Source organism: Lonchura striata, chromosome 9, assembly GCF_050655825.1.
Source record: "Lonchura striata isolate lonStrDom1 chromosome 9, ASM5065582v1, whole genome shotgun sequence".
Taxonomy (NCBI): Eukaryota; Metazoa; Chordata; class Aves; order Passeriformes; family Estrildidae; genus Lonchura; species Lonchura striata.
This window is the reverse complement of record NC_140711.1, coordinates 3,755,794-3,779,050: the sequence shown is the minus strand read 5'-3', so window position 1 is coordinate 3,779,050 and position 23,257 is coordinate 3,755,794. Positions and strand designations below refer to the sequence as shown.

At 45.2% G+C, this 23,257-nt stretch overlaps 2 protein-coding genes across 5 annotated transcripts in view; one reads left to right on the top strand and one right to left on the bottom strand.

The window, feature by feature from the left end:
- GPR148 (G protein-coupled receptor 148) overlaps positions 1–10,239 on the top strand; it is a 29,759-nt gene extending 19,520 nt beyond the window's left edge. The window contains exons 1-3 of one of the 4 annotated variants that reach the window (XR_014957155.1): positions 1,232–2,109; positions 2,235–8,671; positions 10,104–10,239. The gene's annotated coding sequence lies outside the window, so the exon portion shown is untranslated. Of the gene's footprint in view, positions 1–1,231; positions 2,110–2,234; positions 8,672–10,103 lie in introns of those variants that run through there. The other 3 variants (XM_085586993.1, XM_085586992.1, XM_085586994.1) reach the window with 3 other exon arrangements.
- On the bottom strand, positions 254–21,888 carry KLHL6 (kelch like family member 6). The gene is made up of 7 exons (XM_021555801.3): positions 21,470–21,888; positions 16,382–16,547; positions 10,089–10,538; positions 8,130–8,367; positions 4,710–4,912; positions 3,552–3,765; positions 254–1,237 (listed from the first exon to the last, which is right to left on the bottom strand). The coding sequence occupies exons 1-7, from the start codon at positions 21,727–21,729 to the stop codon at positions 936–938; spliced, it is 1,833 nt and encodes a 610-aa protein (XP_021411476.1). The 5' UTR covers positions 21,730–21,888; the 3' UTR covers positions 254–935.
- Positions 21,889–23,257: the final 1,369 nt, after the last annotated feature.

The following is a 23,257-nucleotide window of genomic DNA, read 5'->3' as shown; positions in this document are numbered from 1 at the left end:
GCGGGGGATGGAGCGGGGGATGGAGCGGGGATGGAGCGGGGATGGAGCGGGGGATGGAGCGGGGATGGAGCGGGGATGGAGCGGGGGATGGAGCGGGGGATGGAGCGGGGATGGAGCGGGGATGGAGCGGGGATGGGGGCGGGGATGGAGCCGGGGATGGAGCCGGGGATGGAGCCGGGGATGGAGCGGGGGATGGAACGGGGATGAAGAAAAGCCCTTCCAGGAACAACAGCCACCGAGACGCACAGCAAAGGAAAGGGAAACCACGTTTTGGCCTGTTTTATTCAGAAAACAGCCGCAGTGAATGTGACATGGAAAAAATTTAGCGTTCATTTACATTTGCAGCCTGTGCAGTCTCTTTCTTGGAATGACAGCAAGGTTTGCAAACTGAGATGGATGTTTTTTGGTCATGCAGAACTGAAAAGCCAACAAAGTATCTTCAAACAAACAAACAAGCTGGTTCAAACTTAATCTAATGTGCCAAACTCTGGGAGAAAAAAAAGCACAGCTTTGGAAGACACAATTTGATGTCCTACCAAAGTTACAAATATTTAATTCCAAAAGCAACTTCTCTTTTTTCACTAGTAGGTATTGCAAATCCAACTTAACAAAATAAATAGTTGACCAAACTCTGGGATCAGACTGAGCCATTTCAAGCACATTCCAGGGTAGATATAGCTGGGAAGTAAATTTCCCACCTACATTTCTTTGACTGATTCGAGGTATTGTGTTGGCAGGAGTAGACTACAGCTGGTCCCTTTGTTTTTTCTGTGGAGGGAAGGAATTAAGATAATTTAAGGATATAATGTACACAGGAAAACAAGGACTGTGCATATGTACAGATGCCCGCAGAGGACCTGTGGTGGTGTTCCCATCCATTGCTCCCCGGAGCTCAAACCCATCCTCACTGCAGTCTGTGCCAGGAGGCAGCGGGCTCAGACAGAAACTGCCCCGGGCACGACCTTACGGATGGGTGTGTAGGACTTCCTGAGGGTAACGCTGCCGTGGTGAGACACCCCCCGGGGCAGGACACACTCTTCTGTCAGCTTCTGAGTTTCAGGGTCCCAGCAGAGCACTGTTGCAATGACTTCGTTCTTTTCGTCTCGGCCACCAGTGATGAACAGCTTGTTGTTGCAAGGAGAAATCCCACAGCTGGCTCTCTCGTGGGTAAACTGAGTCACCAGGCACCATGTGTCCTCCTGGGGGCTGTAGGAGTACAGAGCTTTCATTGCCCCACCTGGGAAGGAAATGGATATTGGTTTGCACTGACCGTTCCTGTAAGGGATTTTAATTCAACCATCCACTTCAACAAGACTGTTCCTGACATTCGTAAAAACGGTTTCTGCCCCAAAGCCAAGAAAAAACAAGGTCACAGGATACTTTATTGTTTTGAAAGCCTGATCTGCAGAAGGCCATTTATTTTTTATAAGGCTGTGGAATTTAGGGCCAGAACAAACTGCTGTGATCCTCCAGTGTGACCACAGTGTACCTAGCAACAGATCTTTCTCATACCTGCTGCTCCAGCTAAGGACACAGCTTCAGAAAAATGCTATTTTGTCTAAAGGTACTTAGATCATGGAGGACCAGCTGTGGTAAACCTTCACTTTTAGGAATAGGTACAGGATTTTTCCACTCATTCCTCTGTCCATCAATCCTTGTTCTTCCTGGAACTGGCTGCTTTCAAAAACCCTTCCTTGTTTAGAGTTTGTCAGACTGAATCAATAATCTTTCTACAGGTTTGTTGGAGAGTGACCAACAGTTAAATAGAGAGTGACCTTCAGTTTCTCTGTGTTTCCCAAAACTGAAGTTATTAATGATTCTTAGTAAAGGTTCTTAGTGTACCTTTTCAGTCTTGCAGTGGCCTTTTCTCTTGAAAAAATGGTCAATACCTCAATTCTCATGAAAGGCTATGAAAATACATTCCCTACCAAGATTACCAACAGCTAAATGGTTCTTATTCTGAATTTGCAGGCACTGAATATGTCTTCTGTATTAGCTGTACAGAATCACAGAATTGTTAGGGTTGGAAGAGATCTCTGGAGGTTATCCAGTCCAACTCCTCTGCCAAGGCAGGGTCACCTGGAGCAGGTTACACTGGAATGCATCCAGGTGGGTTTGGAATGTCTCCAGAGAGGGAAACTACACAACCTCACTGGGCAGCTGTTTCAGTGCTCTGCAACCCTCAAGATAAAGAAGTCCTTCCTCAGGCTGAGGTGGAACTTCTTATGTTGTAGTTATGGTCACAGTTCCTTGTCCTGTCCCTGGCCACCACTGAAAAGAGTCTGGTACTGTTCTGGATAGGGAAATCTTGAAGCCATGGTCTTATTGAAGAGGTGCAACAATACCTGGGATCCTTCCTGCTGGCAAAGTAAGCATTTATCTGTGGTACTTATAACAGATGCTGAGTTTGACAATACTAGTGTAGTACCTGAGGGGTGATCAAGTCATTCAGAGGTGACTTAATTGGAACAGGCTGAAAACAGACATTGTTAGTTGTAGTGATTCACCTGGCAGTTGGTAATTCATCAGTCTGGGTAATTCAATTGCTTTGAATGCAAATGCTCTTTTATCTTTTAAATTTCATATGGTGCTGATTTCTATCCAATTGGAGTAGATTTGCTTCTCAGATAGATAAACTAGAGATTTACTGGTGGATGTTGCTGGCTGAAAGATGCTGAATGAATGTGACTGGAGTTTCATGTCCATTTTATCAGGAGGTATATCAGCTAGCCCATAAGTCATGTGCCTTCTCTCTCTGTCATCCTGTACAAACAGGGTGATGTCAACTCCAATCCTGAGGACAAACATGAGGCATATATGTACACAAAAGGGGTGTGGGTGTGTGTGTATGTGCACACAAATGCAGATTACAAATCTCCCTCCAGAGCACCATTCATTATTTGGTGAATACTCCAGCTCTATGCCAGCTCTCGGCACCATATTGATTATACTGAAATTCCCTGCTCCAATGCTGAAAGAGGAAGGGGAAAATTTTCAGAGCTCCTGATTTGGCAACAAAGTTCTTCTTTTCTTTTGGTTGTTGTAGTACCATCTGGAGATGTGTGCAGGCTCCCTCCTCCCCCCATATTTCAGCTCAAACTCTTGTCCTTCCATTTTTTTCTTCCAGTTCTGGTGATTGACTGAATTAACCCCAAGTGCAATCAAGTGAAGAGCTCTGAGTCTTTGGGTCTCAGTGGCTCTGCTCCCCTGACCTGCTCCTCATACTCTTATCCCAGCATAAATCCTGCATGCAGTGGGCTGTGTAATGCCCCTGGAGAGGAGAGGGGACATGATGTAGCTATGAGGTCATGCCCTTGCCACTATGAACACATCTTTGGATGGCTTTAAGCTGTCTCTGGGTTAGCTCCAGCTTTCCAAGATAGCTACCATGCTAAGAGGGATTTTGACTTGGGAACCTTTCCCTGCCGTTTGTGAACATCCTGGATTCCCACCCCTCGCTAAGCTCACCGGGAAGAGCCATCTTCCACACAGAAGCACAGGGCCAAGCCCTGCTGGGTGCAGACAAGGAGAGCCACGGGTGCTGCACTCACCCACCACATAGATGTGGTCCCTGAAGCTGGCAGCATTGATGCACTTGGCCTCCACGGGCATGGCAGCCCTCAGGCTCCACGCGTTGGTGGCCGGGTCGTAGCACTGCGTCTTGTCCGTGGCCAGCTTCCCGTTGGGGCCCCCCCCAATCACGTACAGCTTCTTCTTGTAGCTGGCTGCTGCAAAGGAGCTCACGTTGACCATCAGGGGAGCAGCCTGGGGACCAAAAAGAATCATTAGTAACCATGTGAAGCAGTCCGACTGACGCCTATGGGAAGGGAGCCTGCAGAATTTGAAGTCAGGCATCCCTTTTTAAGCAGGGTTGAGAAGATGATGTTTCTAAGGATAAGGGAGCAGTATGTTTCAGCTTTTTCTTAAGACTGCAAAAACCCTTAATAAAAATATGCTCTGTTCAAATGCTGAAAATAAAATTACTTTATCAATAATTCAGAAGCTAGGAAATATCAGAAATGCCAAAAATCTTCTTTACATTCTTCTGTACACTGCAAAATAGCACAAGGAATTTGTTTATACTGATCTTGCTACTTGCAGCTGTGATTGTTAGAGCCATCCACATTGCTTTGTATAATCTAGAGACAATGGGTTGTATCTGCTATTATAATGCCTAATCTCATTACTGCCATGGATTAATTGGTTGCCTAATTCTCTCCTCTCATTGCTTGAAGTACAGTGTAGAACTGGGGGGGGGGCGGGGGTGGGGGAGAGAGAGTGAGTTTAATCCTGTTTACCTTCAAACCTGTACTTTCACTTTAATGCATAACCCATACCATATATAAAGCACAGCTTGCTAGACACATTATATATACATATAAAATGTGTAAGAGCAGTAGTTTTCAGCCTGTGCTCTGGCTCATGCATACTATATTCTTACTCCGTGATTTATGGACTACTAGCTTTAAAAGCCAACTAAAAAATGGAAAGTTAGGCATTAGATGTCTCGCAGGAAATTATTGGCTGGCAATCCAGGGATTTTTACCTTCTAAAGGATATGTATTTCTATAGAAAATAATACTTAGGGTTTTTAAAGACCAGAAATACTTAAAAGAATTATACAAGATCATTTTGATGAATCCAAGCCCTAAGATTTTCTGATTAAAATATTCCAAATTATTAAAATGTTACGTGATGCAGCCTCTTACCTCTGACCAGCAGTTATGAAAGGGATCATATGCTTCCATGCTGTTGATTCTCTGCATGCCATCAAAGCCCCCAATGACATACACTTTGCCACCCAACACTGCCATTTTATGTCTCCAGCGCCCAATGTTGAGATACTCAATTTGTATCCATTTGTTGATGGAGGCGTTGTATTTCCAGACATCGTGCTTTGTTTCTTTGCCACCTGTAGTGTACATGACATGTGTAAATATGATAGCACAGCTTGTATTTACTTTAAAACTCCAATATGTTTAAAATGTCTGCATTTAGTTTACTTAATAGTGAAGGAAACTGAACAATTTCTACAGCCAAATATTCAGTGAAGATAAATCAGTGTTCTTCACTTTACCAGACCACAACCACTTTCATTTCAATACTGAGTGTGAGACCAACCACACAGCAGGGTGACATGCAGGAGATTTTTGTGAACACCAGAGCTTTTCAGAACTGCTGCAAAGGGACAAATAAACAAATGTGATTTAAGTAAGATAGTGGAGGATGCTGCAGCTGGCAGTGCCAAATCCCTTGAAGACAGGCCTGGACTGGAAAACTGCCAGGTTGTGCAGGACAGATCCGGCCAGCCCTGTGGTTTGCATCATAAAGCAAAAGACCTGACTGAACTCCTACCAACAATAGTCCTGCAGGACTTGGAAGTTTTACTATTCAACCCTGGGACCATATGGCTGGGATCTCATTTTTGTGCCTCTCCTTCTGGTCCCTTTCTCTATAAACTTGGATAAGCTTCATATTCATAGCTTGAAGACCAAAACTGGACCCTGAAAACTCATTCTAGAGCTGACCTGCAAGTGGATCTTTGCTTGTGCTAAAGCAGAGAGCAGTGTTTTAGACAAGAGCTGTTGTTTGCCAACAGTTGCTGGTGTAACTGTAATACAGACAGATCTAGTTAAGCCTGAAACCACATCTACAGACTGAGTAGCTTATTCCCGATTAAACATTTGCTTCACTGGTGAATATACTGAAAAGAGAGTTCATATTCCATTGAGAAAATGTCTGCCTTCATTGGTATTCTGTACTGCAGACAGATCACTGCAAACTGATGGAGCCTATCTCTGGGCCAAACAGCAGATTGAATGAGAGATAATTAGCATGCTAGAAAGAGTCGTTTGTAATGCTTTTGTCCCGGTGTTTTTCACATGTATGTGTTGAATTTTATTTGCACTCAAATAGCTGAAGTGGCCTAAAGGCCTGAATGCAGCATTCATGGCTACAATGGGGCTGAGAGACTGCAGGTGTTCCCTTTACTCTCCCTTGAAATTTCCCTTTGACATGAGCTTGTGCTTTCTTCCACAGGCTGCAACTCATGTAATAGCTTGAGCTGGACCAGTGGTTGAATTTGCAGCACATCAGGGGACAGGGAGAGATTTTTGAGAGGATTGGAAGTTAATTTTGTTTCTGTTTTTCTTCTGGACAACAATTCTTTCTAATTTGAAGAGAAATTGTACCCAATTAGTAAAAGCATCAGAATGGTAAATGATAATTCATGTCATTTTTAGTTATGCTGCAAATGTAGTGTCTCAGGCCATCCAGTAAAAGTATTGAAACTGTTTTGGGAAAATCACAATCTAACAGTAGTCATAATCTTGTGCAAAGGACTTTCCTATTTTTCAGACGCTCAAGGAGCAGGGAAGACTGCACCAAGATACAGAGGGAAATGAGCACATGGAAGGGGAAGTTAGGAAGTTAGGAAAAATGAAAGTCAAGTTAGAGAAAAAGCAAATTAGAGGAGCTAAAGAAAGAAAACAAAAGTAGAAGGACATGCAGGAGGAAGCAGCTGTTTAATCGGGATTGAGACACTAATAAATTGTTTAGCTGAGAAAAACATGCTAATAGCTTTGGTCCACTCAGCCTTTTATTTGTGTACAAAGGCCAAAAAGGTGAAAGGCAAAGAGGGAATGGAGAGAGGGACTCAGAGATATGAAAGTAAGCAGAGAAGGAAGAAAGAGAAGCTGTGAGAACAGAGGCAAAGGGAAAGCCAGCTTAGACTCACCACAGCAGGGAATGCGTTAGCCTGGCCTGGAGGTAGCCTGGATAGAACATAAAATAAAAGTGGAGAAGAGACATTGGAAAAGATGTCAGGAATAAAAGAATGCAAAAAGCCTTGAAAAAGAGGAAAGGGTAACAAACTGAAGGCAAATGGTAAAAAGACCTCTCAACTCAAGGGTGTGAGGGTGAGGGGAATATTCCCTAGTTGGAATGTTTGACTTAGGTTCCTCTCTACAGCTACCCTTTAGCAGAGGGGCTAATGCCAGAAACTCTCTATGGTGGACTGAAAGGAAATACCTTTACTTATAGGAAGAGTAATCTAATTGTTATCCCAGGATAAAGCTTTAATAAATGTTAAATTGGAATGAAGTATCAAAAATATGTGGACTCCCAAAAGAAAGAATGCAATGGAACATATTTGAATAAAGGAAGTGGACCATTATTCACATTTAAGCAAAGCATTCACACTTTGGCCTACTCTCCTCCTTTCTACTCTTCTGTTTTAATGGAGTATAGAATTTCATGGCCAGTTTTGCAGAAAGGCAGTATTCTATCCATGAAGACCCTGCTCTGTATCATGGTCCGTAATGACACAGTGATGAAAAACTTGCTGTCACGTTACCTCTGGAAGCAGAACAAGATCATCAAACTTATTTTTTGACAGGCCATCCAAAGCAGCTGTCAAATTGTCTAGCAAGCTTGATTTTAACATTCTGACTGTTAGAGTAAAATCTCTGTAGCTCTGGGATCAAACTGCTGTGTGGAGCTCAGCTGTATTTGTGTGGGAAATTAAATACATCTCCTGAAGCTCTGGGATGATGACCAGCACATGAGTTGTTTTAGACCCACACTGGGTGTCTGGAACATGGGATTTCATCTGGCTTTGACAGTTTATACTGCCAAGTTAATAACTGTGAGTGGGCAGTCCTGTGTGATGGCAGCTTTCAGGGGGCAGCCAAACATCAGTGACAGCTCCCTGCAGGTTCTTGACTGACTTTTGCAGAATGACTCAGATTCTGGAAAGATTTTGCCAATCCATGTGGAGCTTCAAATGAACTTGTCATGAGAAGATGCTGAAGCAATTTGTCATTTTATGTTTGGTAAACTGTTCCCAAGAACCCTCCTGGGACCTCAGTCACTGTTTAGCGTGCTGCACACAAGTGCCCATGAATAGGGATCAATGTTGTCTAAAAAGGAATTCTGTGCTCAAATCAGAGCTAGGCAGTGTCCTTACATATCCAGTGCTCTCTGGAGCATGTCCAAAGCCAAAGCATTAAAATACCTGTAGTGCTTAATTTTTCTAAAGCTGCCTCAAGCATGGTTTTGATAAAAGCTGGAAATAATCATGAGAACCCTTGGTTCCCCTCTTGCACTCCCAGAAATGTCTTGTTCCTTACCCGATATGTAGACTTCATTTTTTAGAGTAATGCATGCAAACTCCACCCATTTTTTATTCTCATTCTCCGGCTCCTGCTCTGTGATTGGTAATTTTGCTACTTCCAGACGGCTTCGCCTCAAAGGATCCAGGCAAGTCACTTCTGCTACAAACTTCTCATCTTTTGTACAGCCCCCTATGATCATAAACACCTCAGACTGGAACTCGTGCATCCTGGGCTTGGTCCTTTCTGTAATAATCTAAATGCAAGTGAGACAGAGTGAGTACGCAGAGCACTTATACCTACAGCTACAGAAAGGCCAGGTGACCTTTTCTTTGATTACCTGTTTTTCAAATCACATCAGGCTTATATCAACTGAACCAATTAGCCAACACTTTCTAAGTTGAAAGCCTGAAAAGCATCCTAGAAGCATTCAGTTGAGCTTACTGTATCCTTCTTTCAGCAGGATTTTTCCAACTCTGAACTTAGCTGCTTTTGCCTACTTACTAGGATCCTTTCAGATCCTTTTAGGAATTACCAGGATGGCACCAAGACCTATGCAGGTGAGCAGTAGTGACAAGGCTGGGTAGCTGAAAAGGACAGGTTTTATTTGGGCTGACAGAGTGAGGTCAGGGTTAGGGGGGGCCCAAGGTTTGTGTATGCCTTGGGGAGCTTGGAGAGAGCAAGACTGCAGTTAGTGCTAGCAGAAAATAAGTGCTCTTACTATTTGTCCTGAAGAGATATGTTAGTGTCAGAACAATAACAATTCTCAACTTTGGAAGGGTTATTTTTATTTATTTCTTTGAGTATAAGCTCTTTCTTCAAGCCAAAATTAGAAGACTTATTTAAAGCCAGAACCAGGGTCTGAAATGTGCTTAGCTCTAATTTACTGCTTGTTGGCTCAGTTTATTGGCCAGGTCTTTGTTTCAGGGACACTGGAGAAGTTCACTTGCCAGGTAGATGTTCACCAGGAGCAAAGAATGCGAAGGGTGCTTGGAAACTTGTGTCCTCCTTGGAGGAAATGCTTGCAAACAAGGCGCATAGGTTAAATGCTGCGTCAGGAGGCAACTTGCCTAAAGTTTTACTTCTCTTTCTGATTTTAACATGTGTAATTTAATTTAATTTAACCCTGGCCGTGCCGGTGACAGTGCCACATCCGCCGTGAGCCACGGACCCACAGCCCCTCCTGCCCTCCTCTGACCCCGGCTGAGGAAGGACGCGTTTCCTCGCACTCACCAACTTTGCTCCTGTTGTGAAATCTGACCTCTTGGTTGCTCTCCCCTCTCCCCCGTATTTTGGCCAAAGAGATGTGACTGATACCTAACTTTCCAAAGGGGACGGGCAATGGAAGAACCGGAGATCCACCACAGCCTGCACTGAGCAGGCAGGACAGGACTCGACTGGATGTCAGGATTAATCTGTCTCTTTGGGTGCAGGGACCTCTGCAAACGGCAGATGGGCACTCCTCTCCTCTGCAAAGAGACTGTCTTCTTCACAGGAGGAAGAATACTTCCTTTATGAAACATTTTCCCCCATAAGTAACAGGGGAAGGTGTTACATATTCACACTTGAAAGAGTCATTACAGATTATGGCTGTTTGGTGGGAAAATTGTTTATTTTCTTGGGCTTGAAGTAATAGCTGAGAGGGTGATGTGTCAGGGCTAATACCATTTGTGTTTTTACTAGGGAAGCTACCTGGGGTCCTCATTTAGCAAGAGTGTGTATGAAGGGTCAAGCTCAGATGTTCATAAACAGGAAGCTGTGCACTTTGTTTTAAAACAATCCACCAAAATCTTCTGAACCGTCTAAGACAGTAGGATAAATTCTGAGGCCCATTTTGACTTTTCAGTAGCACCAGTTAGTGGAAATTCAGTGTGATTACCTTTTTCTGCCCCATGGCACTGCTCCTTTCAAATCGATATTTGAGCTGAAGCGTGAGACGTTTACAAAGACTGGCTAATACCTTCCTGTTTTACTCACCTCATTGCCTGACAGATGGTACATTCTTGCTTCTTGGAGCAAAGGAAAGACATCTGGACACTGTCTAATGAGTTGATCAGCTTCAACAGTCTCTACAAAATACCACGGGTCCAAGAGGGGCAGCCGGACGTTCTCCAGCACGTAGGGCAGGAGAGAAAACCTTTCCGACTCCTTGTACCGGACCCAGTTCATCACAGTCTCGAACACCTGCGCCTCTTCCGTGACACAGAGGTCATCGCTCTTCAGCGTGCTGCACAGGATGTCCGCCGGCAGCTCCAGGAACTCCTCGGAGCTCAGGACCTGGGTGAAGTTCTGGATAATGTAGTTCTGTACCTGTTGTTTGAGGCTGTGCAGGGAGTGGGCGTCAGCCAGCCTCAGGATGCCAACGCAGTTCTCCGGCTGGAGCGCTTCGGTGAGAAAACTGGCACAAGCATCTACCATGCGCAGGAACTGTGGGCAGAAAAAGCTTGTATAAGCACAGAAGGGTTAATGAAAACAGTCACAGGAGAGCTATGGAGCAACCAGCCATGCCCAATACAGCAAAGAGCTGGGGGAGACAATAATTAGATCATCTGACTGCAGGTATCTCCCAAGAGCTGCGGTTCGAAATGAGAATTTCTTCCTCCCACTGTTTTTATTCCCTCTGTATCCAATTGCTCCTTTTCCCTCTGCCAGGATGCAGAAGACCTGTGATAGTCATGGATTTTATTTGTTTCACTAAAGGGTTTCCTACTATTCCCTTTTCCTTCACGAGATCTCAAAGCACTGGCAATCATGGAGTTACAAAGCACAGACAAGGATCCCAGGAATCCAATTTGCTTCCTCTGCTTCTTGCATATCATGCTCAGACCAACTAGAACAGAGTCTGGTTTTAGAGTGAAGGTGGCTCCACTGTCTGCATTTATGCTCCCACCATCCAAACTCCAAATGCATCTGAGGCCTTGTGAGAGTGGTGGGAATGAGTGCTGAGGTCTGGGAGGCTTGGAGCAGCGTGCTGCCCCAGAAGGAATGGGCAGCAGTCCTAGACTGGGGTGAATGGCAGGAAGAGACTGGCCATCAGCAATTCTTTTGAGATTCCTGACAGACAGGACTTGCTGGCAAGAATCTCTTGTGGGAGAGGCCTTCAGAGGGTCTAATGACTTTTGTCATCATAATTGGCTGAAAAAAAATATTGATATGCATTTTACACACAGTCTCCTTTATCAAAGAACTGGCTATGCTTGCATTCAATAAAGCATCACAACTACTCTCATAAATTTCCCTGGCAAAATAACCTCACCTGAGTGTCCCAAATGCACATATTCTGGGCCACAGGTGTCTGTGAGATATTTCTAAAAACTATGATCTGAGCTGATTATTCAGGAATTAAGAACTAGTTTTGGGTAGAACTGATCAGTTACAGTTCTTCATCCTAATGGATTTTCCATCACCTTTGTGATTTCAGGTACAAATACTGCCACTGAACAGTGCAATAAAGATGGGTCAGAGCTAATGTTGTGCATTTCCATCTGTGCTTTTTGGGTTGTTTTTCCACCCAGTGTCAGCAAGCAAACCATTTTTAACTTATGTTTTCTCACTGGGGAGAGTTGTGCAATAGTAATTGAGGGGCAAAGAGGAAGCGAAACATTTTTAAACACTGTAGTATGTAGATTTGTTTTAGTAATTAGGGTAGAATCTTCTAGACCCATCAGTATCGTGTTGACATATTTAGACTGTTTATCAGAGCTGAGCGATCGCAGACACTGTGTACAGACTGCATAGTTCCTGTTTTACATTTAGATGTGGTCAAAAGTTTAGAGAAATGCAACTGGCTGATGAACAAGGCTATGTGAGGTCTCAGAATGTGTTGCTGCCACTGACATTAATTGTGATAAAAATATATCAGTGGCCCATGGTAGCACCACAGCACCTGCCACATTCCCCTTGCCTGCTCTCAGTGCTAGCACGAGGCAAACACTTTGAACTCACCAGGGCATTTCCTTGAGCATCTGAAAGGACTTTGCCACCAGCTAGGTTTCAGACCTGAGGCAGGTTAAGCATCAGCCTTATTAAGCTTATTAAGCATAAGCATTCAAATTGTTGGTGATGAGACATAAAAAAACCCCAAACCTAGGATTGGCCAAGGTCATTCATCTGACCTTGTTGTCATCTGTGAGTCAAGGTCAGAGTCATCTGTGACTCTGGGAATAAACCCCAAAACAACATTCTCACCAGCCTGCAGCAAACCTCTGTAGAGTTCTCTAATTATTTATACATGGCTCGTTAAGAGCAGTACTGAGGAGGTGACAGAGAGGTGCACATGGCTCCCACGGCCAGCAGGCCCCACTCCCTCACTGCAGGGCTGTTTGTGGCCAGGCGAATGCAGAACTGCAAGGTGTGGGTGTGAGAAACAGCCCCGCTGAGAGCTTCACCAGAGGGGCTGGGCTGCTTGGGAGCAAATCAAGGCAGGACTTTCCCTGGTTCTGCTCCTCACCTCTGCGCTGCACTGTCTCTCCACCACTGCCTGCATTTAGACACTAAATTCCCCCCAGAACTCCCCCAAAAGTTGCTGGGCATATGTCAGTCAGTCCCAGGAGAGCAGGTGGCTGACTCAAGACAGCATCAGAAAGAAGACACCCCTGAGCCTCTTCATCTACTCTGATTATTCTGGCAGAGCTCTGAATTTTCTGCTTGTCCATTGTGAGTACCCCTCCTAATGCCAATCCAGGCACTTTAAAAGCCCTGTTCCCTGAGAACAGTTTCCTCAATAAGTTCTCCTAATACCCATTTGAATCCATGTTCTCCCATGGCTTACTTGGCCTACAGCTGGCTTTCACTCTGAATAGTAAAATTTGTTCTCCCCATATGAGCCGTCGCTTGTCCCAGCTTTGATTCAATGGTCGAATGTAAGCAGTGCCAGCAGCCCTCCCTCTGGCTGGAGCCCCCAGAAAGGGAAGGGAATGGGGACTGAAAGGTCTCTCACTCAGAATCCCTCTCATTCAGGATCCCTCTCACTCAGAATCCCTCTCACTCAGAATCCCTCTCACTCAGAATCCCTCTCATTCAGGATCCCTCTCATTCAGGATCCCTCTCATTCAGGATCCCTCTCACTCAGAATCCCTCTCACTCAGAATCCCTCTCACTCAGAATCCCTCTCACTCAGAATCCCTCTCACTCAGAATCCCTCTCAGTCAGGATCCCTCTCACTCAGAATCCCTCTCTGCATGCAGCATGCTCTGGGGCCGGATCCTGCCCATGCAGCTGGTGGCCCTGGGCCACCACCGGCCGTGCTGTGGCTGCAGGGACAGCAGTCCCGGCCCAGCGGTGACACCTGCGCCCCAGGGAGCCCAGGGGAGCCGGCTGAGGGGCACAGCCCCCTCAGGGCTGCTCTCTGGGGAGTGGAGGCTTTCTGAGCCTGCCAGCCCTTCTCCCACCCACAGCTGCCCTGAAGGCCTTCGGTAGCAAATGGTGCCCTCCTGTCCGGCGTGGCCTGCACTGCCAGCCTGGCTCTGCCCTGCTCGGTGGCCTCAGGATGGCTGTCAGGTGTTGGAGCCGTGTTTCCCTTGGAGTGTCTGCTCATCTGAAGTGGATTAATCCAGGGATGAGGGGTGCTTTGGGGGTCAGTCAGGCCATCAGGCTGGTGGTGCTTCAGCCATGCCCTGAGGGCAGAGCAGCCCTGCCCTGCTTAGAGGGGGCAGCTCGGGGCATCCTCCACTCTTCCCGCTGCACGTGGCATTTCCATAGCAGTGGGCATCACAGACTTTGGCATTTCCATGGCAGTGGGCATCACAGACTTTGGCATTTCCATAGCAGTGGGCATCACAGACTTTGGCATTTTCATGGCAGTGGGCACCAGAGCCTCTGGTGACAACAGAGTTTCTTTTCCATCTGCTCAGAAGTCTGCTTCCCTCTCGCCATTTCTTTGCTTCCACCACCACAGCTGATGTGGTCTCTCAGCAAGCCCTGCTGAGGGAATGGGTCATACAGAGGTTCCTGGGGGGCAGGAGCATGTGGACAGGTCTGGAGGTTGTTGCTGAGTTCTGGTGAGGGAAGCAGGGCTCCCTGCCATGGCCCTGGGAAGCAGCTGGGATCTTGACCCTTGCCAGGGTGAAGGATGAGCAGCTCTGCAGGCAGTGTGGGTGGCAGAGGCTGCTGGGTGGGACCCAGGGTGGGCACCAGCCTTGCAAGTGCAGTGGCTGGGCAGCCACCAGCCCAGACAGAGGAGGTGACTATTGAACTCATGTTGCAACTGTGCTTTAGGTGGAAAAAATTTGTCTGGCTCACTTGAGGGTGAGGCTTAGCTGTTCAGCTGTTCCAAACCCTTCACCTGCTTCCCCCACCGTGGCAGGGACGCTGCTCTCTCCAAACAGCCCTCCACCTCTTCCTACTGCCAGTTTTGACTGCATTTGGTCAAAACTTACTAGAAGGGACTAAAGAAAGATATAAATATGTACAACTTTTTCAAAAACAGTTTCTACAGAAAAGTAGATAATTTACATCGGAATATCTATACTGCAATATCTAGAACTGTGCAAGTTATTTCTTTTTTGGCTCTTTACCAAGTCTACAAGGTTAAAAAGAGGCACTGCTACAAGCTCTTTCTAGTCAGATAAAAAGATTCTATTTGAAATTTGGATTTCTCACGTCACTAATTTGAGAGAATTTATCAAACAAAAATGTTACAATAAATTGCAGAAATTATCTTTTCAGCTGTTGATATATCCAAATGAAACATTTGACTTTCAACTCTGTTCTGCTGCATGAATAGCACGGACAATCTGGCAGAACTCTAGTTGTGTCAGCTTGATATAGCAGATTATTAAAGATTTAGTAGTTACTAAATCTTTTTTGCACAAAACACATTTTCAGCCCAAACCCTCACATTTATAATGAGAGGCCTTATAAATTTATAATGAGGCTTTATAAAACTTGATAGTATCCAAGACAACAAAAGTTTTTAGCTGAATATTTCTGGTGTTCTAGGTTTATCTAGTTTTTTATAGTTTACTTTTCTTACTTATGGTAACCTCATAATTTTATCATTATTCTAACAGAGTTTGATGGTTTTCTTAAAGCACCAGCCTTGGGAATCAAATTTAATCTTAATTTTAATGAAAAGTACGGAGGATACATGAAAAACCATAAGTTTATACTTTAGATATTTCCAGAAGGAAAAAAAAGGGGAAAAAAAAAGCTGAGGAATGATCCTTTTGTTTCAAAAGAAAACAAAAACAAGATAGAAAAGTGTCCTGAAAATGAACCAAATGTAGCTGTTTAATGCTGCCAGTTGGTAGTGTTGGTGCATGGAAAATGCAATGCAGACCCAGGTGACATTAAAGTTACCTTTGTGAAATTTTTTCCTAATATCTAATCTAAACCTCCCTTGGTTTAGATTATCCCTTGAGATAATTTCCTCTTGTCCTATGACTTTTTACCTGGGAGAAGAGCCTGATCCCCACCTGGCTACAGCCTCCTGTCAGGGAGGTGAGGAGAGCAATAGGGTCCCCCCTGAGCCTCCAAACTGAGCACCCCCAGCCCCCTCAGCTGCTCCTCACAGGACTGGGGTGCTAGAAAGCAGAGTTCCAGAACTGCAGAGCAAAATTTCCATGTAAGATTCAGGAACCTGAATTCCCTCATGGGCCACAATGATCACGGAGTTGGGTGTTTCTTGCCTTCCCTAATGAGAGGAATGGACACACACATGCACATTGGCACTTGGCAGGTTATGTTGGTTACAATTTGTTAGCAATTTGCAGCATGGTACCAGACACTGCAATTAGGTAGACCTCACAGGTGATTTACAGGACACGTGAATACCTCATGGACCAAAGGTTGAGTAACACTGACCAACTCCAGCCTCCCACAAATCCCAGGTCATGACTAAAACCCTTTACATCACGAGTTCTACAAAGGAGGATGCTAACTTTGGCTGGCAGGCCTTCATCTCAGGGTAGGGGAGACAGAAAGGCAAAGTAACTTCCTGCTCTGGCCAGCCATGCCAGCTGCTGCCCACTAACCCTTCTGACTGGCCTTCACAGGCTGACCTGAATTTTGGGGAGCACTGCCAGGCAGGCAGCACATGGGAGCAGCTCTTGGAGGCACAGCCAGGCTCTTTTCCTGTTTGCATGGCACTCAGCACAGCAAATTTCCAGTACATGGCTACCACTGCCATTTTTTACTTCAATGGAAGTAAATATGAAGCAAAATGCTTCCAGAACCCATGAAATCAGAGAAGTTTGCAGTGTGCTAACCAGAGTAAGACACGGTGTTGCCAGAGCAGTGAGATTGGGTCAGTGCATCTGAGTTATCTGTACCTGAAAGAGGCTGGCGGCTTCCAAGACCTTTTGTACATTTTGCTTTGTGATGAGCATCTTGCTGGTGTAAGTGTAGTCCAAGAGTATATTCATGGTTTCTGCATCAACTCCTTTTAGTATGATCTTCTCCTCATATTTCTCTCTTAAATCATTGCAGAACATGGCCCTGGAAAGAAAGACATTTATCTTTTACTGCATTCCAGTCAGGATGAGGCATTCTGAAAACACTGGGCTATTTAGATTTCAACACAGAATACTTTGATTGCTTCATATTTTATGCAATTACTCCTGTTGAAAAGAAACAAGAAAATACCTTTTTGTTGCTCTTCTTCCTGTGTACTCGTGAGTTTGATAAGGCATACACACATGATGCATTCCTCCAAGCTGTCCTCTACAGCAGACCTAGGGCTCCATGGCAGCAAAGGGCAGCTGGGACTGGAGCAGTGCTGCTCTCTCACCTGCTGGCCTCTTGCTGTGTTTCTAGTGCAGAGTCCTGCAGCTCGTTAAGGTGTGGAATTTTCCAAACTTCATTAGCCCATGTGCTTTGTACCCCTTGGCAGGTCAATGCCCCCCTGCTTCCGAGCTGCAGGACTCTGCTGGGACTGAGCCCCGAGGCCAGAGCAGAGCCACGTGTCTGAGCCTGACTTCTCAGCTTCCCAACGTGTCTTGGGCCACATTAACACCAGTGGTGGGCCAGGGGAGAATGGCTTATGGCTTTCTTCTAATTTAGAACCCTACTTTTCTTCTAAATTTTGGGATTGTAGAGTTGGTACCTCTTGGCTAGAGAAACAATTGAATTTGCATGAATTGGAACTACTGTTAGGCAGAAAATGCAGTAATTTCATACATGTAGATAGCAACTCTTCTTTGGTGAATAGTACTGCATTTGAAAGATGACCACAAGGCATACCTTTGGCACTAGGCAGATATTTCATGTGGGGTATAAATCAGAAATTCTCTAAGGGGAATTTTCATCCACTTTGCATTGTGACAGCTGCAGGACAAACACTCACATCTTCCTCTGCATTTTCAATTTATAGATTTAAGTATTTTTTCCAATGCTTTTTGCTTTTACTTAGGATTTTGATCAGCCCCTTCTTGTTTACTGCATTCAGAGAACAAGATGTCACATTATTTGGAATCTCTCTCAACAGATCAGAATTACGTGAGTCCTCTTGTAACTGCATTGGTGAAAAACATGTGCAGATCTAAAGTGCAATTAGAAGCACTCTTTACCTTGCATTCCAGGCCTTCTTTATTAGTCACACACAATGTTGACAGGACAATGCAACCTGGAAAATGTCTAGAGGTCCCAAGTCTTAGGCCATGCTTTTCTTGTAAAAGAAGTGCCTGAATTAAGCTGTCTGACTGACACATCTTACTGGAGCCAAAACGTAAACAGATTTTATTGCAAAGCAGTTAGGCACGATGAATGGCAAATGGATGGAAGATACCAGCTGCTACTTGCTCTAAGAACTACCTGTTCCTTACCTCAGCAGAAATTTTATAGCAAGGTCTTAGTTACCTCAGTGTGCAAAACTGCCTCTGGATAGAGAGGCCTAACTTTTGAGCAGGAAATTTGGGCAGAGAAGTTACTTGTCAGAAAAGTTGTTCAGCCAAAATTCTCATTTTTCCTTTCACTCAGCTCATTAGAGGTTTTTGCTTCACTGTCCTGCCTCATGGTCCAGCTTCTGCTGCTACTGAAACCAGAATATTTCAAGGCATTTAGACAAATGCTCCTTAACTTTGGTGACCACAAGACTGAGATTCATTTAGCTTCCCTCCCTCTGGCACTGTCAGGTGATGTAAGAGGCGATGTGTGGGCCTCTGACAGAGGTGGCCATCTGAAAAGAGCAGCCCTCAGTTCCCACTGCTCCCTGGGAATGGGCTCCAGCCCGGAGAGGGAGGCTGGCACGGGAGAGCTGTTCCAGTCGTGCGGGATTGATGGCTGCGGACGTCTCACGTGAACAAGAAACAGGCCCGTGGAGGGTGCAGGTGGTGTCTGATCTTCTTCCTTTCTTCTCTTGAGCTGGTGACTCCAGACTTGTATTGACCCATCCCTGTCGGGGAGGTGAGTCTCACTTCTGCCCCACAGAGCGGAGAGTTTGCTAGGGTCAGTCAGAGATACCCAGTGTGACACTTGGGCAAGGCTGCTCAGAAACCAGCCTCAGCCTTCTGCTGGTGCCTTTGCACAGGGTCTGCTCAAAGTGCTTTGGCCTATCTGTCTCCTAATCTTTGTCATTGGTTTAGAGCTGCCATCCGCTCCCAATTTCGTAGGGTGTAGCTGTGAGCTGCAGGACTCACACTTCTAAAGCATGGTGCTCTCCCACCAGTTCTCTGCTCTAGATCATGGCAGGGCTGAATTTGGGCAGTGCTGCACAGGAGAGCTGACTCCTGTGGCCTTCCTTCTGCTCAGATGGAGTGGTTCTTGTTCTCACCCTGTGTGCTGGAAGGGGAGCACCTGACACCACTCAGGTTGATTAGGATGAGCTTCTCTCCTAAGGATTAAAATTATGTCTCTGAATCTTTCTGAATTTATCCTTATTCTGATCTAAATCCTTCAGATATGGCTACTAATTCCATTGTATGATTCCCTGGGTCTAGTCCCTGTGTGATTCTAAACTGCACATTTGAACCAACATGTACTCTAAGAAATGCACATCTGAATTAAGGGTCCGGTGCCAAAGTTAGATACCCAAAAATGGGTAATTTTAGAAAAAATTCTAAATTTTTTCTAATTTAAAATCAGAGAAATCTCAGTAAAATAAATGATGGGTTGCAGTTTTGTGAAGCACGTTTTAAGCATCCTCCCACATAGGAATGCTTGTGCTTGGAACTATGAACCTGACTTCAAACAACCATGCTGGAGCTCAAGGATACTCTGGAAAATGGATTCAACCTCATTCTCTCACTACTCTTGGGCAGTGCAGGATTAAAGAACTACTGTTCCACCTTATTCAGCTGGTATTTCTCTTTTCTGCTCTGTTATCATCATGGAGGTAAATGGAGAGCAACAGTTTTTATGTCTACGGGTGCAGGATGTCACAAGAATTAGTCTATCTACTCTCCAGTAGTGCTGAAAAAGGCCAGAAGAAGCCTTCTAACAAAGTTAGTTAGTTAAACAAAGTTAGTTAAACAAAGCTAACCTAGAAGTGGTTAGTTTTGTTAAAGTGTGTTCCAGCCAGCTGCTGTGGATTGCCCACACTGTGGCACCCAGCGTTCAGGAAGGGGTTGTGTAACAGGCAGGGGAATGAAGCCCATGAGTCACTGGGTCCCTTTGCTTTACTCCTGTGCATGGCTGTTAGGAGTGCTGTAATAGCATGGAAAGTGCTCACAGGAACAGTGGGATTTACAAATTCCTTCTTTCTCTGGGGCCATGCAGCTTCTAGAGAATTATGGCAAGATGAATGAAGGCTCCTTGTGAGCAGCAGAGCCAGCAAAGCTCAGTTCCCTGCAGACTTGTGTCCTTCTTTCCCTCCTCCCAGTAACCTCAGCTTCCTCTTCCTGAGCCCTCCATTCTGCCTCCTTACTCCTCTGACACACTTCAGGGTCCCTCGCAGGAGCTCAGCCCTGTGCTGGCTGTGCCCAGCAGGGCAGGGCAGTGTGGTTGTTCTGGGCACTGTGTGCCAGGACACCCTGCTCCTTACCCTGCAGCACACCAAGGGTGCCAGCCCAGCATCTCTCCTCTCCTAGCTGCAAATTTCCATCAAACTCACGGGAATTTCAGGTTTGAGACCTCCATCCTGTGCCAAATGTGACTGAAAATAACCCAAAGAGTCACGACAAGAGGCACTGGCAGACAGTGAGATGTAATAAATCTCAGCTCTGTGGGAAGGCAAGCCAAACAGAAGCACCCAGAGGGGCAGACCCTGCACACGTGTGCAGTTGCCTTGGGATGAGATGAGCTCCAGCCAGGTATCCTCCTTCCTTCCAAGGGACAGGCTGTAGCTCAGGAAAAGTTCAGTGGAGAGCTGGCCAACAGCTGTTCTCATAAAATTATCTTGCCTGGTTTTAACTGGGAAATCCTTCTGACTGCAGCATCTTTATTTATAGTGAAATTGGAGTTTTTTGTCAAAGTATCATTATGATAATTTTGATTTTAATTTGTGCATCTGCTGTCCATTACACACATAATGCTGGTAAGATATATTTGGACATCTCTGCTTTTAGCTGTATATTTTCTCATATGCAATAAATGTAGTCTCTCTGTAGAAATAATACCTGTCTCCAAATATTCACAGACACAATCTCTACTCTAGATTAGAAAAGCAGAACTGTTCTTCCAGGCACTACCAGCAAAGCTTACCAGACTCCATATAAAATTAGCTCTCTGCTCATGTCACAAGTGGTCACAGGTTCTTTTTTCTCGTGTTTCCCCTGTAGCTGTTCAGTCATCTGACCACTTTAGCAGTAAATGAAAGAAAGAAAAAAATCCCAGCCATGCAAATGTGATGGTCTAAATGATATTGTCTAAATTATATGGAAAATCTGTGCTAAAGCTGATACTAAGTTCCTCTGTGTGTCTAAAATTTGTTCTTATTGGCCAGTAGTCTCAGATAGAATATCTATTGTACTGAAAGAATGAAAAATTCAAGTGGACCAGAAGGAAATGCTTTCAAGGGGATATTTCCCATTGCAACTGATTTCCAGATGGAAAATTCCTTCTCTTTCCTCCTCAACAATTTAATGCAATATATATTTTTACCTGAGAATGGTAACAGAAAAAATTAGCAAGTTCCAGAAACCCACTCCTATTTCAATAAAAATACCCTGCTATCTGAATGAGTATTCCTCTTTGCTCAGGTCCCAAAAGGACAAGACAAGTGGCTAAAGATGCTTGGTCAAAACACCCTTTTTTCATGCACTTGTCTGCCAATATTCTGTTTTCCTTTGCCTGCCTCCAGCAGACTTTTTGAATGCTGGTATCAGAACTCCAGCAAATCCACAACTTAGCACCTGCCTTATTTAAGTCTCCAACTTTAAAAAAAACTGAAAGACTTTAACACCCAGTTTGCACTCCTTGAAGACCTACAGTTCAAGTCTAAGAAGCAAAATAAGTGTATTGGTTTTGTTTGTTACAAACCTTACCTGAAATAATTGCTTGCTGCAGCAAGGACCACTCGGTGACAGGAGAATTCCCTGCTGCCCACGCACAGGATGACATCAGTAAGGGAATTTTCAAGCCGAAGGTTCTCAAGGCCATTCTGGAGCACCAGAGAGAGACCTGTATCATCAAACTTGACCTTTTCACCACTGGAGACTTCCACCAGGTCCCCCATTTTCGTCGAACACTCATTGTTCAAAGAGATCTCGGGCTCTTCAGAGCTCTTCTCCAGCGTGTCCCCCATTTTCTGGCCAGCCCTGTCTCATTCTGTTGGTGCTTCGATCTAAAAAGAGCTCCTCAGCTTCGGGCAAATCACACTGCAGAAGTTGGGCGGATTTCCTGTCCAGAGGTCTCTGCTTATCTGTAGCTGTCACACACACATAACAGGAAGCCTTGCACTTTCTCATCCTGTTAACACAAACAGAGGCTGGGTTTTTTCAGTGATTTTCAGGCAGTATCAGCGTGTTTAGAAAGGCCTTAAGATGCCTCTGGATGTGAGAAGATTACAAGTGACAGGGACAGCCTGCTTCCCAGCCTCAAGCCAGTCCCTCACTGTTATCTGCTGGTTCTATTGATGGGTGCACCACATGCCTATCAAGCACTCCTGATGGACCAGGCTGCTAAGGGGAAAAGAGTAATATTCTTTATTTCTTTTTCCAGGCATGAAATTATTAATAACTGAGTTGGCTTGGGGTTTAGTTTTGGATTTTAGTAATACGTTTGCATATTCAGAAAGTCCTCCAAGTGGATGTTTCTGTCCCTCATGACTTTTATTAGCTGGCAACCATTGCATGGCTTTTCTTTAAGGCTAAATGGGCACAACTGTCTCAAGGACGTGGACCAGCATCAAAGATCTCACAGCTGACAGTCTTCAGGCTCCACTGCTGGGCACAGGGATGTGGTCCATGCCACCAGTGCCCTGCCATCAGCTCTGACAGCACTGAAAGCTCAGGGAGAGAGCCTGGGGAGCAGTGTGCCCATGCTCATCCCCACCATCCTCACTGATGGGCGTAGCTTGAGGCACAGCTGCATCTGACTTGTCCCCGAGACAGACATGGACGGTAGCAGGACCAAGGCTGCACATCTGGCAGTGGGGACACTGCAGGGCAGCTCTGGGGCTGAGCCTGCAGCAGGAGCACACAGAGCACAGTGCTGAAGGTTTCGCTGTCACCTAAGGATGGACCAGATCTACTTGGACATCACTTAGATGAGAACCTGATCCAAGCTGAATGAATAAGCATCACAGCCTACTGAGAGTACCAGAGCAAATCCCTGGCTTGCTTAGGAAACTCACACTGGGAAGTAGAAAAACACACCTTTATCTCCCCCTGAGAGGAATGTAGGACCAGTCCTCACCTCGGTAGCTTGAATGCTAACCAAGCTTGCCTTTGTGATAATTACCTCTAGGAATCCTTGTTTGGCCAATCCACAGGTTCTTATTGTGTGTTTGGATTCCTCTTTGTCTCCAGCTTGTAAAGTTGAGCTCACAGTATTATGGGAAACTTGGCTTCCCCCTCTTCCAGAAGGAGGTCAAAGCAGGGTCTGAGAGAGTCAGATTGGAAGATGAAGAGGAAGGAAAGCAAAAAATATCCTGCCTGCTTTCCTCTACCTCCTTGTAATGGGGTTTTCTTCATTTTGTGTAACCTGTGAAGCCTTTTGGCCTTTTCCTTTCCCAGCTGATTTAAATGTGTTCCTGCTGCCTTTTGTGCTAAGTTTTGCTAATGAATGCTTCCTTTTCTAAAGCCAGTTCCTTCTTTCCCAAATACTCCTGT